Here is an 18,214-nt window from a genome sequence, read left to right as displayed (position 1 = left end):
AAAGAAATTAAAGGCATAAAAATAGGAAAAGAAGAACTTAAATTATCACTATTTGCAGTTGACATGATTCTATACCTAGCAGACCCTAAAGGGTCTACAAAGAAACTATTAGAGCTAATAAATGAATTCAGCAAAGTGGCAGGATATAAAATCAACACGCATAAATCAAAGGCATTCCTGTATATCAGCGACAAATCCTCTGAAATGGAAATGAGGACAACCACTCCATTCACAATATCTTCAAAAAAAAATAAAATACTTGGGAATCAACCTAACAAAAGAGGTGAAAGACTTATACAATGAAAACTACAGAAGCCTTAAGAGAGAAATAGAAGAAGATCTTAGAAGATGGAAAAATATACCCTGTTCATGGATAGGCAGAACTAACATCATCAAAATGGCGATATTACCAAAAGTTCTCTATAGGTTTAATGCAATGCCAATCAAACTCCCAATGGCATTTCTTGTAGAAATAGAGAAAGCAATCATGAAATTCATATGGAAAAATAAAAGACCCAGAATAGCAAAAACAATGCTAAGCAGGAAGTGTGAATCAGGCGGTATAGCGATACCAGACTTCAAACTATACTACAGAGCAATAGTAACAAAAACAGCATGGTACTGGTACCAAAACAGGCGGGTGGACCAATGGTACAGAATAGAGGACACAGAAACCAATCCACAAAACTACAACTATCTTATATTTGATAAAGGGGCTAAAAGCATGCAATGGAGGAAGGATAGCATCTTCAACAAATGGTGCTGGGAAAACTGGAAATCCATATGCAACAAAATGAAACTGAATCCCTTTCTCTCGCCATGCACAAAAGTTAATTCAAAATGGATCAAGGAGCTTGATATCAAATCAGAGTCACGCCGTCTGATAGAAGAAAAAGTTGGCTACGATCTACATACTGTGGGGTCGGGCTCCAAATTCCTCAATAGGACACCCAGAGCACAAAAGTTAATAACTAGAATCAACAAATGGGACTTACTCAAACTAAAAAGTTTTTTCTCAGCAAAAGAAACAATAAGAGAGGTAAATAGGGAGCCTACATCCTGGGAACAAATCTTTACTCCTCACACTTCAGATAGAGCCCTAATATCCAGAGTATACAAAGAACTCAAAAAATTAGACAATAAGATAACAAACAACCCAATCAACAAATGGGCCAAGGACCTGAACAGACACTTCTCAGAGGAGGACATACAATCAATCAACAAGTACATGAAAAAATGCTCACCATCTGTAGCAGTCAGAGAAATGCAAATCAAAACCCCCCTAAGATACCATCGCACTCCAGTAAGATTGGCAGCCATTATGAAGTCAAACAAGAACAAGTGCTGGCGAGGATGTGGGGAAAAGGGTACATTTGTACATTGCTGGTGGGACTGCAAATTGGTGCGGCCAATTTGGAAAGCAGTATGGAGATTTCTTGGAAAGCTGGGAATGGAACCACCATTTGACCCCGCTATTCCCCTTCTCGGTCTATTCCCTAAAGACCTAAAAAGAGCATGCTACAGGGACACTGCTACATCGATGTTCATAGCAGCACAATTCACAATAGCAAGACTGTGGAACCAACCTAGATGCCCTTCAATAGACGAATGGATAAAAAAATGTGGCATTTATACACAATGGAGTATTACTCTGCATTAAAAAACGACAAAATCATAGAATTTGCAGGGAAATGGATGGCATTAGAGCAGATTATGCTAAGTGTAGCTAGCCAATCCCTAAAAAACAAATGCCAAATGTCTTCTTTGATATAAGGCGAGTAACTAAGAACAGAGTAGGGTGAAGAGCATGAGAAGAAGATTAACATTAAACAGGGATGAGAGGTGGGAGGGAAAGGGAGAGAGAAGGGAAATTGCATGGAAATGGAAGGAGACCCTCAGGGTTATACAAAATTACATACAAGAGGAATTGAGGGGAATGGGAAAAATAATACAAGGGGGAGAAATGAATGACAGTAGAGGGGGTAGAGAGAGAAGAGGGGATGGGAGGGGAGGGGGGATAGTAGAGGATAGGAAAGGCAGCAGAATACAACAGACACTAGTATGGCAATATGTAAATCAATGGATGTGTAACTGATGTATTCTGCAATATGTATACGGGGTAAAAATGGGAGTTCATAACCCACTTGAATCAAAGTGTGAAATATGATATATCAAGAACTATGTAATGTTTTGAACAACCAACAGTAAAAATTAAAAAAAAAAAAAAAAAAAACCCTACCTCTGAACCTTGCTGCATTGAGGACTATGCTTTCAACACACGAGCCTTTTGTGGGACAGTCCAGATCAAAACCACAACAGCACGACATGCTTTTTTATTTTAAAAATTCTATTAGGTATGTAGTGATACTTCATTGAGATTTTAATTTGTATTTTTAAATTGACTAATGACATTGAGCACCTTTCCATGTGTTTGTTTACCATATTTTCCTTGATGAAATTGTTGCTTATATCTCTTTGCCCAGTTTTTATTGAGTTATTCTGTCATTGTTATTATTTTTGTGCTGTTACTGGGGATTGAACTCAGGGCTAGACAAGTGCTCTATCATTGAGCTACATCCCCAACCTTTTTATTTTTCTTTTTAAATTTTATTTTGAGACAGGGTTTTCCTAAGTTGCTCAGGATTGCCTTGAACTTGCGATTTCCTGTCTCAGCTTCTCAAGTAACTAGTGTAGGAATGTACCACCATGACTTGCTTCATTATTGAGTTTTAAGAGTTCTTTATATATTGCAGATATGTGTTTGTGAGCAAATGTGTGATTTGCAGATATTTTCTCCCAGCCTGTGGCTGGGGCAAGTGAATTCTTTATACCCCAAATAACTCCAGGAGGCCTGTGTATGAGATTTGGAGGCATTCTTGGTTGAGTTCTAATTCAGCCATACAAGAGTGTTGCTGCTAGCAAATAGTGGATTTTTAAGAACAAATTTTTGTATCTCTTCTTGCTTATAACTGTAAAATTTGCTCATTATAGACAATTTTAAAAGTACTGAAAATTGTTAAGAGGGAACAAGATTAGAGCATGCTTAGGAACTCTTTGTAGAAGTCATCCAACTGTCAAGGCCATGTACCTCAGAAGCAAGAGTGCTTGGTTGGGCCTTTTATAGTAGACTATCAGAGATTTTCTTCACTTTGAGGATGGTATGCTTAAATTACCCTGTTTTGCTAGGAATTGTCTCAGATGTATGAGTGATGAGATTACTATTTGTTCTTCACAAATATGTCTGTTGCTGCGTCGGAACTGCTAGATCAGTAGCTGGCCTAAGCACTGATGTTTACAAAATATAAACCAAAGCCTTGAATATAGATTTTTTGGAATTCATAAATGTCTCCATAAGACAGAAATGGGTAAGGCTTAGAGAATTAGGGATTAATAGATGTTGAATTAATCAAATGCATTTAACTAATATTGAGGAATATTAAAGAAAGTCTGATATATAAATTTGAAGAGCTTCTTGTCTCTGTTCCTTTATTGTTGGAAAGCATTCAGTTTGGGTACCAAAAGGACTTCATTTATAATTAAGCTCTAGCTGGTGTGGTGGTATGCACTTAAAAGTTCTAACTACGACGCTGAGGCAAGAGGATCTCTTGAGCCCAGGAGTTCATGGTCAGCTTGGGCAACATAGATGTCTTAAAAAAAAAAAAAAAATCAGCCATACTATTTACTTGCCATGTAAACATGGAGTAATACTTAACCTACGTTTACTTGAATTCTTTCACTTACACAATCTGAATAATTATGCATATCTGGTAGAGTATTATAAGGATTATAAGAAGTAGGGTAGCATGTATAAGCCATTTTAGTATATAGTGCCTGATACATTGTAGGAACCTATATATATCAGAGGTATTTATAGTTATTCCCCCTTTTCTTTACAGTTACTAGTTAGGAAGAGGAACTAAACCTGGCTACTGGATTGATGACCACTCACAGAGGGAAGATCTTTGAATGATGTTTGTTTGCCCTCTCCCAGAGTTACATTTTTATACTACTATTTGCTTTCTAGGCTATGAAAATAATACAATGGGATAAAGATAATTCATGTTCCCATGGGAAAAAAAATCTTTAAATCAACTGCAGTTGAGAAAAGAGTTAAGGTAAATGTCTTCAGAACATGGTCAGATTGTCTGAGTGGTAGGTAGAAGGGTGATTAATACTTCTGTAACAATTTCACAGCTGTTTCCAGCAGATGTTGTAGCAAAGTTATCTTCATGTCATTCTAGTTCTTTTGCATGGTCTCTGATCTCTTTTCCTTATTTCTGCACATTTAGAACCTAACTTATCCCTCCTTCTATAATGTGTATGGGATTCTATAATGTTCTGATGTTCTAGAGGGACAGATTGAAATGTTATGCTTTACCAGTCATACTATCTAACAAACTACTGCAATGCATTTTGTTTAAATATGATGTTTTAGATCATGAAAAATGTAACTGTTTTATTTAATTACATAAGTTATAACTTCTGTACAAAATATATTTTAAAATATTTTTTTATTTTTTGCAGTATTGGGGATTGAATCCATGTCCTAGCGCATACTCTCCAGGTGCCCTACTACTTAGCTATATCCTCGGCCCTTTTTAAAATTTTATTTTGAGACAGGGTCTTAAACTTGTTATCCTCCTGTCTCAGCCATCAGAGTACCTGGGAATACAGGTGTGCACTACCACACCCAGAAAAAAAGAGATTCTTGGGCTGGAGTGTAGCTCAGTGGTAGAACACTTGCCTAGCAGGCATGAGGTCCCAGGTCTTAACGCCAGTATCACAAAATGAAAAAAAACAAAACAAGATGCTCTGTTGCACTACAGCTGAGTTTGCTCTGACTTTTCTCAAAATGTATGTAAACTTTTGGGGTTGGAGAATAGCTTATCAGAGTCATTTTTGTGATTTCCATGTTTGTTCCATTTTTATTTTATGGCCAGATATGCAAAGGTATTGGAAATTTATGTTCTTCTATCAAAAGACTGTTATTTATATGTTAGAAGGGGAACCATTTTTTAAGGGCCCTCTCCTTCTGTGTCCGTATAATTCCTTGTTACAGCACTCTAATAGCATGAGGCACAATGAACAAAGCAAATCACGTGGCCACACCTGATTCCTAGGAAGGTAGAAAATTGCCTTATTTTTGTCTCCACGAAACAGAGCTGGAGCTGGGCGCCATGGCACACACCTGTGATCCCAATGGCTCAGAAGGCTGAGGCAGGAGGATAGAGAGTTGGAAGTCAGCCTCAGCAAAAGCGAGGTGCTCAGCAACTCAGTGAGACCCTGTTTCTAAACAAAATACAAAATAGGGCTGGAGGTATGGCTCAGTGGTCAAATACCCTTGGGTTCAATCTCCAGTACCCTCCAAAACAAAAACTAAACAAACAACCCAGAACTGATGAACTGCATTAGTGATCCCATGGTTCTTTTTTGTGTTCACAGTGTGTTCATATCTCTCTTCCTACTGTAGGCATAATCACTCAACTCTCCCCAAGAACATTTTCTGAAATTACCTCATTCATTCACAACATCAAGCTCAAAGCTCAGTATCTCTGGGTGGTGTGCAAAAAGACCTTCCCTTAGTTCAGATGTGGCACCTGTTGCTCTGAAGACTTCAGAACCAAACGGCTAAGGTATATAAGATAAGGGGGTGGATGACTAAAAATACCTCTGATATATTTTAGGTTCCTACAGTGTGTCAGGCATTATATCCTGCTCATGCTCTGACACCGTGGTGCAACTAGGAAGGATAATTGCCCAAAACAATTCCATTCAGAAAAAGGAAGAATCAGAGGTATATATCAGTCACAGGGCTATAGCAATTTGACAGTTCCCACTGGGCAGGAATTTTGGGCAACCCCTGTCTTGGGTTGGAGAATGTTCCTTAATTATGTAAAGATTCTTCTTGGGAGAAACTTCTATGTCCATTCTTTTCCATGCCCATTGGCTCTGTCCTCCTGGAGTTCTTTTTTTTCTAGCAACTTCTTGTTACAATTGAAGTGAGCACTGGAGAATAAGCCCTCCTTGGAAGCTGAGTAATTTTCTCTGTAGCTTCTTGTCTATAGAAAACTGCCACCTATTGGTTGTCTTAAATATTCAATCATCATAGTCCTTTTTAAATCCAGACTAATAGTTATTTTTTTAGTACAATTCTTAAAATTTTGTTGGCTTCTTTTCTATTTGACTTCATTCAGCTTCAGGCGTCACAATAGCCAGAACTACAATTTTTGCTTGATGTAGTTCTGATATTTCCTGTATTTCTCATCCCCCCCCGCCCACCACCGCCACCTCTGCTCATATTTCCTTGGCTCTATTAGGGTTCTAGTTGGGGACGACTCCTTTAGTCTCTTTTTCTTGGACCAGGTTCTTCTAAGCACAAGAATTTACTGAGTGCCATGTTAGTTTGTGCTGAGTTTTAATATCAGGTATGGCTTTGATTTGATTCTTACTGAGGTTGAGTTTTAATCAGCTGTTTTTACTTCAAAGGCCTTCTCAGTTTTATTTTTAAGTGTTTGGAGCTGAAAAGTGATTGCTTTTTCCAATCTAAAAAGTCTAACTTTTAAAAAAATTATTTTTGTGTTAAAACTATACATAACAGTGGGATTAATTTTTATATAATTGTACATGCCTACAACATACTAATATAATTTGGGCAGTTTCATTCCCTGATAACTTCCCTTTCCTCCATTCCCCTGTAATCCCCTTCATTTACTCTGTTGGCATCCCTCCTATTTTCCTGAGATTTCCCCCACCCTGTGTTTTTCTTTTTTTCTTTTTTCTCTCGTATGTATGAGAGAAACATAATGACCTTTGACTTTCTGTGTTTGGCTTATTTTGCTTAACATATGTTCTTAAGTTCCATCCATTTTCCTGCAAATGACGTAATTGCTTTCTTCTTTATGGCTGAATAAAACTGCATTGTGTATGTATACTTCTTTGTGGTTTGGCTATGAGGTGTAATATGTAGGAATATTCAGAGATGAGATGAAATTGTGAGAGGTGTAACCTCATCAGTTCATTCTAGTTTAAATGGATGGAATGGTGGTAACTTATAGGCAGATGGGACATGGCTGGAAGGGTTCATTTTCCCTGTGGCCCTTTCCTTTCTCTCTAGTTGTTTTCTGCTGCTATAGATGAGCACTGCCTCTGCTCCCTGCTACCCCATCCTTTAGTCATGGCTCCAGAGCAATGGAGTCAGACATTTATGGACTAAGACCTTTGAAACTATGAACCACTAATACTTTTCCTCCTTTAATTGTTCTGGTCAGGTATTTTGTTCACAGTAATTTTATCCAGATGAGTATCTGTTGAGGGACACCTTGACTGATCCTTTGTGGCTGGCTGTTATGAATTGTGCTGCTATAAATATGGGTATGCATGTATCATTATAGTATTCTGACTTTAATACTTTAGGATAAATGGAGGAATGAAATAGCTGGGTCATATGGTTGTTCTATTCCTATCCTTTATATCTTTGGTTTTGAATTCTTTTCTTACTTAATTGCTTTTAAATCAAATGGTACTATTCTGACTTCATGTTTTCCTTGCATGAGTTTCTCTTTGTCTTAGTTACTTTTTAAAATCTGACTTTTATTGGCTCATTTTTTCCTTTTGCATTTTCATCTAATCTTCTTTTTCCACCAGTTTCATGGAGGCTGTGCCTCCTTGTACTCTAGAGTGAGTGCCAAACTATTTTTAGAGCTTTTTCTTTGGCTCTGTCACTATATCCACCAAGCCCTTCTTTGAGGATTTCAGAAGCTGTTTCTTTTTCCTTTACGGGAATATTTTTCTTTTTTCTCATGGATGGTGTTTTTCTTCTTTTTGTTTTGTTCCTTTTAAAAGTGAAATCTGACAACCGTGTTGTCTGTAAACAAATATGTTCCTTTTACCCACTTACGTTGGAGTTAATACCCTTATGGATCTATTGCTTAGTTCAGGGAGCCTATATAATCCCAATTAAATTCTCAGCTTCTAGAAGGCTTTCACTCAGGTTATATCTTACCTAGTCTCGATTTTTCTGGTATGGGTGGAATTTATGTAAACTAAAATGTTGAGTGCTTATTGCCACCAGGAGTCGTCCTTTCTTTGCCTTCTCTTATGTTTTTCTCCTTATAAGGGACTGTGCTCAAAATGTAATGTGTTCTTGCAAACTACCCTTCAGCTTTCATCCCACTTGTTTTCTGGAAGTGTTGCCCTCCTTGAATGTGCAAAGATGAGAGTAGGAGGAGAGGGTGTGTGTGTGTGTGTGTGTGTGTGTGTGTGTCAGGGACAGTGATCTCACCAACACAAAGATCTGGTAATTTAAAGTTGGCTGCAGTTTTATAATTTGTATACTCTTTGAGACTGAATCAGGTAACCAACAGCAGAGGTTGTTTGAAGCACCTTCCTTTCTTTTTATGTGTGGCCTTAGTTTTATGAGTCTTTAGCTAGTTATAGGATGAAAAAGCTAGTGTTTTATGGCTAGTGAAATCTTTCCAGATTCTGGCAGTAACTGTTGGTTTTAGTTTTACATGAGGCAATTTCTTGGATATTTTGAATCTTCAGAAATTGAGAGGTTGCATTGCAGATTGAAAGGCGCACATTGTTCTAGACTACAAGTTTGTGTTCCTTAATTTCTAGTTTTGGCTTCTGATACCCAGAGACGACTCATGGTCCAATGTCTGGCAATATGATTCCTAAGAGTAATTATTGCAATATTTACAGTTTTATGTTGTGAGTAGTTATTATGAATTTTACAGTTTCATCTGCGTTTAATGTTATATAGCATTTCTGTTTCAGATAGCAGCAGTGGCAGCAGCAATGTTTCACTTCTTCAGGAAGCCTTCAGAATCTAAGAAACCCTCAGTTCCAGAGACAGAAGCAGATGGATTTGTCCTCTTAGGTGAGTCTTTTTAAGAAACAAGATCATAATTAGATGAATTGTTTTTCCCTTAAAAAGTACTTGATAATTATGATTAGTTTTTAAAATATTTATTACTAATTTCAGAATGAATTTATGTGTATAATTTAAAAAGTGAAGTCTGTAAAAAAAGAGTTCAGCAATTACGTGGAATAGTGTTATCAAATTATACTCTTCTTACACATTGGTTTGGCTGCATACTTCTAATTATATTTGTAAACTAGCTGAGCATGGTGGTGAACACGTGTAATCCTTGGGAGGCTGAGGCCAGTGTCAACAACTTAGTGAAACCCTGACTCTCATGGTCCCCTCCCTGGGATGTTCCTCAGGGCCTTCCTTTCCAAATATTCTACCTCTTACTACCTGTCAGACTGGAGTGACCCAGTCAGCCTGGAGTCTGCTACTTCACATTCAATAGAAGTAGGGTTGGTTGGGACTCTTGTTCATCATCCCTTCTCTTTAGGATTTGGTCTTGTGCTTAAAGGTACACGGATTTCAGCTCTATGACTCTTTTCCATTTATTGATCTTTATCTCTGGGAAATCAGAATAGAGGTTTTCTCATGGATAAACTTTATCATAGAATTTCCAAGTTTCCCAGCCAAGTTTTGGAAGGACTTTGTGTTTTTCTGAGTTTGTCTTGTAAGATATGGGACAGGGCAATGATTAGGGTGGTCAGAGTTGTACCAGGATTGGTGTTTTTAGTGGACATTCTTCTGACTGGGATAAGGTCTGGTCCCTTGGATCTGACTGCTTATCTGACCCTTCTTTCTTACCAAGTTGGGGATTTGTGCCTTGTTTTCAAAGTTAGAACTGGTTCTGTGAATTCCAGTTAATACTTGCCTTAAAAGATGCTGACATTGCCTTCCTGTCGTCTTCTGAATTAGTTTCACTAAAAGAAAAACTCCAAATACCTCAGGCCTCCTGGGAAGTATCTCCTTCACAATAAATTCATCATAAATTTTTTTCTCAGAAATTTCTTCCAACAAAGCCTGGTTTTCCAAATTGTGTTTTGTATTTCTCATTCTAACATCTCCATAGTATTAAGACATATGCAGAACTTTGCTCTTTTTTGTTGTTACATTATTAGAAATCAACATTATTCTTTTTGTTATTTTGTAGTCATTTAAGAATGTTGAGTGGGGTGCACTGGCATCTTAGAGAGCAATACAATTTCAAATGATAGACCTTAAAAACTTTGTGTACATTTTCTTCATGTTTATCTCTGTTGCCTGCCACTTGGGACTATTTCAGAGACAAGTTTGACCACAAGTGAAGTGGCCCTTGGTGTTGCTTTTTATAAGAATTACTCTAGTTCTGCTGATGATTGTCTCTGTTCAGCCCTGTTTCCCTCCAGGCGCACAGCTTCATCTCTTCACCATTTTTCATGAAAAATGGGTGTGGACCTCTTATTCTGTGTGCTTAACTCTCCTCAAGTTTTCATGATACCAGTCAGCATCATCTCTTCTGTTTTTTTCTCACTCTTCATCTCCCTTATTTCTCAGGAGCATCTTAGAGGCTCTACAGTGAAGTGCAGATAAGTCTGGAGTCAGACTGCCTGAGTTGACATCCTGGTTCCACCATTTATTAGAGTTTCTACCTCCGGCAAATTATTTAACATTCCCAGGTGTCATTTAGCTTATCTAGAAAATAAGCCTGTTACCAGTGTCTTTCCCATAAGGGTACTGGAGGATTGAATGAGTTAGTGTGTGTAACATACTTAAAACAAGCCTGTGAGTGAGGTGGTACTATTTCTACATACAGATGAGGACTTAGCTTTTCCAAATTTCTCTAGCAGATATGGAATGAGCTCAGGCAGTCTGATTTCAGAGCCTTCTAACCACTGGACTATTCGTGCTGGTGGTTTTGTTGTTGTTGTCATATTGCCATATGTTTTAAAGATTTAAACATATGGAAAAACAGGAGCAAGAAGTTTGAGTGGGGATTTCCATAGTAAGATGACTACAGATGATGATAATATACTGTATATTTCAAGAAGCTAGAAGGAAGGATTTTGAATGTTTTCACCATATCAGCAGTTTTGATTCTAAAATTCCCTGGCCCTTTTTATTTTTTTGAGACAGGATTTTGCTAAATTGTTGAGGCTGGCTTTGAACTTGCTATCCTCCTGCCTCAGCCTCCTGAGTTGCTGGGATTACAGGCATGCACCACCATGCCCAGCTTTTTAAGTACTCTTTAAAAAACAAACACCAAAACCAACCACCAACAAAAAATTGTATTCTCTACTATTTAAAAGAGAAAGCACTATTTTTTTTTGTATTTTTACTAAAAGAGCATTGCTGTTGTATTACTGTCCATAAAGTTTGGCTCTTATTTTGGCTACCTCATTATTTTTACTAATACTTTAAGTAGTATTAAAATGTTGCAAATAACAGTAATACCCTTGAAATGGAGCAAAGGTGATATTCATTGTTTAGTTAATTAAAAAAAAATCTTTCAACAGTTAAGGACTTAACTGAAATTTGTGATAAAATTCCTGATAGATTATTTAGAATCTAATTAATTTTCTTTAAAAATAGTATGGGCATGGTGGCTCATGCCTGTAATCCCAGTAACTTGGGAGGCTGAGGCAGGAGGATCACAGTTTCGAAGCCAGCCTCAGCAACTTAGTAAGGCTGCAAGCAACCTAGTGAGACCCTGTCTCAAAAATAAAAAAGGGCTGGGGATGTGGCTGAGTGGTTACGCACCCTTGGGTTCAATCCCTGGACTTAAAAAAAAAAAAAATAGTGTGTTAAACTCTGTTTAGAATAGGATGGCATACTGTTGAAAATATTTTGGTAAGTGTCAAGTAGGTTAAATGGCACATATGAAATACTTTTGATACTTTTATTATTAACATAGCACCATATATGTGCACACACATGTATTTTGATTAGCATGTAGCCATCTAAATTTTTTCTTATTAAGCATCATGTTCAATAGGTACATTACAGGAAAATAAGTATATTTGATTGGTTTTGTGTTTATTGACTTTTACATGATACAACTAAGTAAAGACTTAGAAACAATTTATAGCAACAGCTTCTTAGCAATATGAACTCTACAGAATTTGTTATTTTGTTATGTAGCCTTTAGAACCTGTTTCTGTATAGGATAGTCAATTATGTTGTTAAAGCTATAAAAGAACTAATTTTTCCCATTTGAGAATACCTTTTCTTAGCCTAGTGTTTTGATTAATGCTAATAGGTTTTAGATCACAATTATTTGATGGCATTGCTGAGTTGATAAAATCAACGCATGATGACTTAAAATTCAGGATCCAAGCAGAGCACAGGCACTTTTGTTGATAATAGGAATATCTGGGCTGTTCCTACACAATTAGCTCACATTTGGATGGAAAGCCTTTCTCCCTATTAAGATTTCCAAAGCTTTTAGTCTTTGTTTTAGTCCAGAGTGCTGAATAAGAGTGGGATGGGGGAAACCTAGTAGAAAAACATCCTTTCCCTTGTAGCCAGTTTGTATTCACAGAAGAAGGTAATAGCTGTTCCTTCATTCAGTAATGAAGTTGAAGTAATCCTCCAGGGTGCTCATTTTACACAAAAACAAATTGCAGTTTTCATTTGCATCACTGGGTGGCGATTTTTCATAGTTTTATGCTACTGTTTAAACACCCAGCAGCATGGCACTACTTGTAATTACCAGGATTTTCTTCTGTTATGACATATTTAATTGTACTTTTAACACATTATCTTTAAGTTGATTACAAATTTACTAGTGTAGTGTGCAACCTCATAGTTATTTTAAATTAGGAAAGGATATTTCCTAGATGTTGGAGTATAATTCCTTCCAAAACCAAGACAAAGGAATGAATTAGCTTATTATGTTATAGCAAAAATAAGGAAAAATAACAACAAAATCATGGGATATAAAATGAAAGGAATAATTTAGGCTATTGTTGTTATATTCACCAACATTGTTGACCAAATATTGAATGTAACTCTGGAGCAGGCAGAATAAAATTAGGCGAGCACTATTACAGAGATTAAAGGAGTTGGGTTATAGTACAACTGAAATTCAACATGTTTTTCAGAATATGCAGGTGCTTCTTTAAGTAGAGCATAGGAACTTCTAGTTTCTACTAAGATAATTATTTTGTAAAATCATTAGATTTAAAATCAGTTTGGTAATTTACAGAAAAAAATTTTATCTTTTAAGTATTGATATTGAAATATGTAATTTAGTCTCACTTTCTGTTTTCTACTATAAATGACAAATCAGATTTCAGAAAGCAATGTGTTATTTTTAAGATTTTTTTTTTTCCTATTACATATTTTTCATCCTGGGAAAGAAACCATGCATACATATTTAAGTTAGACTATCCACTTTTTGTTTGGAAATTTTAAAGATAATCTCTTCATTTCTGTTTTGTTTTATTTATTTAAAAGTAGAAACCTAGCTGTGTACATTAAAAATCTACATTCCAAGGAATGAGGGACAGTAAGGAACTTTAATTCTGTACAGGACTGAAGGCTTTAATTAGAACAACAATGAGAAAAATCCACAGGTTTTCAGCATGTGCTTGGTATATTTACTCTTTGTTTTCACAAGAGAAATATATCAAACCTTAAAAAAAAGAATGTTTATGGATTCAAAAAGTAATTTATCCTGTCTCCTTACGTTATGCAGAAAAATTCATGCACATTTAACTTATTGACTGATCTTTGTGTTTTTACTCTTGACCTTTAAATTCTAAAGGAAGTATGCCAGGATTTTTCAATTAACTTCATTATGCAGTAAAATTGCTTATTTTCCCATTAAGAAATTTGGAGTTGTGTGTTTAATGGATAGAATTAACAGAACTTTTACTTTAATTTTACATAATTCTGGTCTACCTGGTAATCCAGCAGCATTTCAGTTTCTCAGAGGTTAGCAAGGCTGCCCTCCATGTAGGTTGTACTCCCCTCTTTTATCTCTTTGAATGAACAGAGTGAGAGGGAATTGGAATTGCAATTGCATGGGGGCGAGGGAGAGATGCCAACTATGCTGAGGGACAGAACTGAGCTCTCATTTTTCTGTTGACTCAAATGTAAATTAGGCCTCTGTCTCCTTAAGTCTGTGGTTCTAACCTGCGATGTATTAGGGGGCACTTTGAGAATATGCTGGTGCTGGGGCCTGTCCCTGGGTTCTGATAGGATGGGTATGGGATTTAGTGAAAGGTTGGTGTTTTTTTTTTTTTTTTTGTTTCTTGTTATTTCCCCCAGAGTTCCCCAGATGGTTCTAGAGTATATGCAGGGCTGAGGAGTACTGTAGTTCACTCTCTATAATTTAGTAATTGTATACTGTCAAATAATATGTTAAGACACTTTGCAAAAGACCTCATAAAATACAAAGATAAAGTCTCTTCCACTTAACTTAGTTGAGTCATAAACATATAAACAAAAAGCAAATAAGACCACACAATTTTAGGGTAAATATACTTCCTCCAGTACATTAAAGCAGGAAGCTTAACAATTCTAAGATGTGAAATTTGTTTCTACATATAATAAATACATATAATAAATGTAATAAATACATATAATAAACAGATTTTTTTTTGTTTTAAGTCACTGGACCAGTTGTGAAACATCTTGTTAAATTAATTATACAAACATGAATTTTAAGTTACCTATGACTTTTTGTCTTTAGCCATAGTATATCTACATTGACTTTAAGTAAAATTTGATAAACACCTATAAACTTTTCAAAGAAGCATCCAAGTTACCTTTTTCTTGGACTAAAACCTTTAGGCAGTCATAGTTTTAGTTATAACTGTTGAGGTGGGAGTTGACTAGTTTACTATGGTACTACTTTATTGCACTTATTCAGTACAATATCAGTAGGGAAAAACTTTAAGTATGTGTGCCATAGTATGTAAATGGAGTTTCCTTCCATAGTTCCTTATAGGATTTCCTAATGATATAACTTCCACATCTGAGACTATTTAATTAAAAAAAATTGTGATAAGTAGCTTTTATATTTTTACTTAAAATTTATCTCATTTTGTTGAGGAAATAAGTGTCAAGATGAGAATCTAAGTAGAACGTACAAACAAGTATGAACCCTGTATTGAAGTAAATCGGATAGTGTTGAAAGACTTCAATATCTCTCTGATAATTTCTTTTAAATGGTACTGGGGATCAAACCTAGTACCAAACGGGCTAGGCAAGCACTCTACCACTTAGCTATATCCCCAGCCCTTTTTGTTTTATTTTATTTTAAGAAATTTAAATATAATGAATATAATAAATTTTGTTGCTCAAGCTGGCCTCAAATTTGCTGTTCCCCTGCCTTAGCCTCCTGAGTAACTAGGATTACAGGCAAGCACCACCTATCCCTCCTTTCTTGTTGGTAATCTTTATAACATAGTTGGCCTTTGTTAGTATCCACAGATTCAATCAACTGTGGATCAAAAATATTAAGGAAAAAAAAATTTTGTCTGTACTTAACATGTACAGTTTTTTTTGGTCATTACTCCCTAAACAGTATAGTATAACAACTATTTATGTGGCATTTACATTGTACTGGGTATTTTAAGTTATCTAGAAATGATTTAAAGTATATGAAAGGATATATGTAGGCCTTGAACATCTGAAAATACCTCATGGGAGTTTTGGAACTAACTGGATACTGAGGAACAACTGTAGTTACTATTCTTTTATATTTAAGTGATTATCTTTATTCAGCATCTTGTTTTCCCATTGTATTCAACTGAAGCATATTAGGAAGAGGAGTTATTATCATTGTTACAAAAATGTGATTTTTTTTTTTCAAAAAAGTGTATCTTATTTCTTCATTGTATCATGAGAGAATTATGCTGTTATCTTGGAAGAATGTTATGTAATAAAACAAAGCAGAAAAAAAACATTGTAAATTAACGTGATAGCAGTTTTTTCTCATTGTAGTAATCATTAAGTGAATATCTCTGTTTGGATGCTTTGCTGCTTTGTAAGGATGTTACAGATATGTGGGCCAACCTTTACCTAGTGAAACAGAATCTTAGGAGATATAGCCATGGAAGAACTCAAACTATTTCTCTTTGCTGACAACATGATTCTATATTTAGAAGACACAAAACTCCTCCAAAGAACTTCTAGAACTCAAAAATGAACTCACCAAAGTAGCAGGATATAAAATTAACAGCAATAAATCAATTGTTTTCCTATGTATCAGTAATGAATCAACTGAAAGAGAAATTAGGAAAACTGCCATTGAAAATAGTCTCAAAAAAAAAAAAATTGGGAATCAATCTAACAAAAGCAGTGAAAGACCTCTACAATGAAATCTACAGAATGCTAAAGAAATTGAAGAAGACATTATAAGATGGAAAGATCTCCTATATTCTTGAATAGGCATAATTAATATTGTCAAAATGGCTATATTAACAAAATGCTATACAGATTTAATGAAATTTCTATTAAAATTATAATGATGCTCTTCATAGAATTAGAAAAGGCAGCCATGAAATTCATTTGGAAAAATAAGACATCCAGAATGGCTAAAGCAATCCTTAGGGAGAAAAGTGAAGCAGGACACATCACAATACCAGACCTTAAATTATACTATAGAGCTATAGTAACAAAAATGTTATGGTATCGGCACCAAAACAGACATGAAGACCAATGGTAAGGTATAGAAGACATAGAAACAAACTCAAGTAAATATAGTTATCGCATAATAAACAAAGGCTCCATAAACATAAACATTGGAACAAAGATGGCCTCTTCAACAAATGATGCTGGGAAAACTGGAAATCCATATGTAGCAAAATGAAATTAGACCCCTATCTCTCACCTTGTACAAAACTCAACTCAAAGTGAATCAAGGACCCAAGCATTAGACCAGAAACCCAGCACCTACTAGAAGAAAAAGTAGGCCCAAAATTACATCAGTCATCTTAGGAACCAACTTCCTCAACCAGATTCCTAAAGCGCAAGAAGTAAAATAAAGAATTAGTAAATGGGATGGCATCAAACTAAAAATATTCTTCACAGCAAAGGAAACAGGAATGTGAAGAGAGAGCCTACAGAACGGGAGAATATCTTTGCCACCTGTACCTCAGATACAGCATTGATCTCCAGGATATATTTTTAAAAACTCAAAAAACTTAGCACCAGAAAACAAATAACCCAACCAATAAAGGGGCTAAGAAACTGAATAGCCAATTCAAAGAAGAAGAAATATGAATGGTTAACAAATATATGAAAAAATGTTCACCATCACAAGCAATTAGAGAAATGCAAATTAAAACTATATTGGGAGTTTATCTCACTCCGTTCATAGTGGCAGTTATCAAGAATACAAGTAACAATGAATGTTGCGAGGATGTGGGGGGAAAGGTACACTCATACATTGCTGGTGGGACTGCAATGATGCAACCACTCTGGAAAGCATTGTGGAGATTCCTCAGAAAACTTTGAATGAAACCACCATTTGACCCAGTTATCTGACCCCTCAGTCTATACCCAAAGGACTTAAAATCAGAATTCTTTAGTGACATGGCCCCATCAATATTTATAGCATCTTAATTCACAATAGCTAACCTATGGAACCAATCTAGGTGCCCTTCAACAGGTGAATGGATAAAGAAAATGTAGTACATATATATTACTCAGCCATAAAGAAAGATGAAATTATAGCATTGGCTGGTAAATGGATGGGACTGGAAACTATCACGTTAAGTGAAATAAATTAATTCCCCAAACCAAAAGCTGAATGTTCTCTCTCATATTTGCTGACTCACAAAAGGCTGGGGAAGGGACTGGGGTGGGGGCAGAGGGAAGAGACGGGATATGGGAATGGGAAAGACAGTAGAATGAATCATACATAACTTTCCTATGTTCATATATGAATACACGACTAGTGTAACTCCACATCTTGTACAACCACAAAAATGGGAAGTTATACTCCATGTATGTATGATGTCAAAATACATACTACTATCATGCATAACTAAAAAGAGCAAACAAAAAAATTATAAAAACATAACTGTTGAGATATACCTACCTCCCCCATTTCTTCTTCCATTTCCTCATCCTGGGTAATGGATACAATAATTTGGAAGAGTTCTGGCCGCTGGTGTCTTGGCCCATGAGGATTAAAGTATATTATGAGGATGACTGAAGAGTAAGCCAAGAAGATTCTGGTTCCTTGAAGACTGGGGAGTTGCCATACCTGCCCGGTAATGCTTTCCTTTGAACTTCTATTCTGTTTTAGCTGTTATTTTGTTTTGTCAGTTTTACATGAACCAAACCCAAACTAGTAGAGGTACTTAACTGAAAGCCATAGCATTGGGATTCTATTAAGTTCTGTCAGTTCCT

At 35.9% G+C, this 18,214-nt stretch overlaps 1 protein-coding gene across 4 annotated transcripts in view; it reads left to right on the top strand.

The window, feature by feature from the left end:
• Nucleotides 1-18,214, top strand: part of Umad1 (UBAP1-MVB12-associated (UMA) domain containing 1) — a 245,066-nt gene that overhangs the window by 36,747 nt on the left and 190,105 nt on the right. The window contains exons 1-2 of one of the 4 annotated variants that reach the window (XM_058572164.1): nucleotides 4,541-5,633; nucleotides 8,779-8,881. In XM_058572164.1, coding sequence (XP_058428147.1) covers nucleotides 8,800-8,881 — 82 coding nt within the window. In that variant the 5' untranslated portion in view covers nucleotides 4,541-5,633; nucleotides 8,779-8,799. Of the gene's footprint in view, nucleotides 1-4,540; nucleotides 5,634-8,764; nucleotides 8,882-18,214 lie in introns of those variants that run through there. The other 3 variants (XM_046422556.2, XM_046422555.2, XM_058572165.1) reach the window with 3 other exon arrangements.

This window comes from Marmota monax, unplaced genomic scaffold (genome assembly GCF_021218885.2).
Source record: "Marmota monax isolate L192 unplaced genomic scaffold, Marmota_monax_Labrador192_F-V1.1 WCK01_AAM20220418_F8-fsc00144, whole genome shotgun sequence".
NCBI lineage: Eukaryota > Metazoa > Chordata > Mammalia > Rodentia > Sciuridae > Marmota > Marmota monax.
Note: the sequence above shows the minus strand (reverse complement) of the source record. Positions and strands in the feature narration are given on the sequence as shown.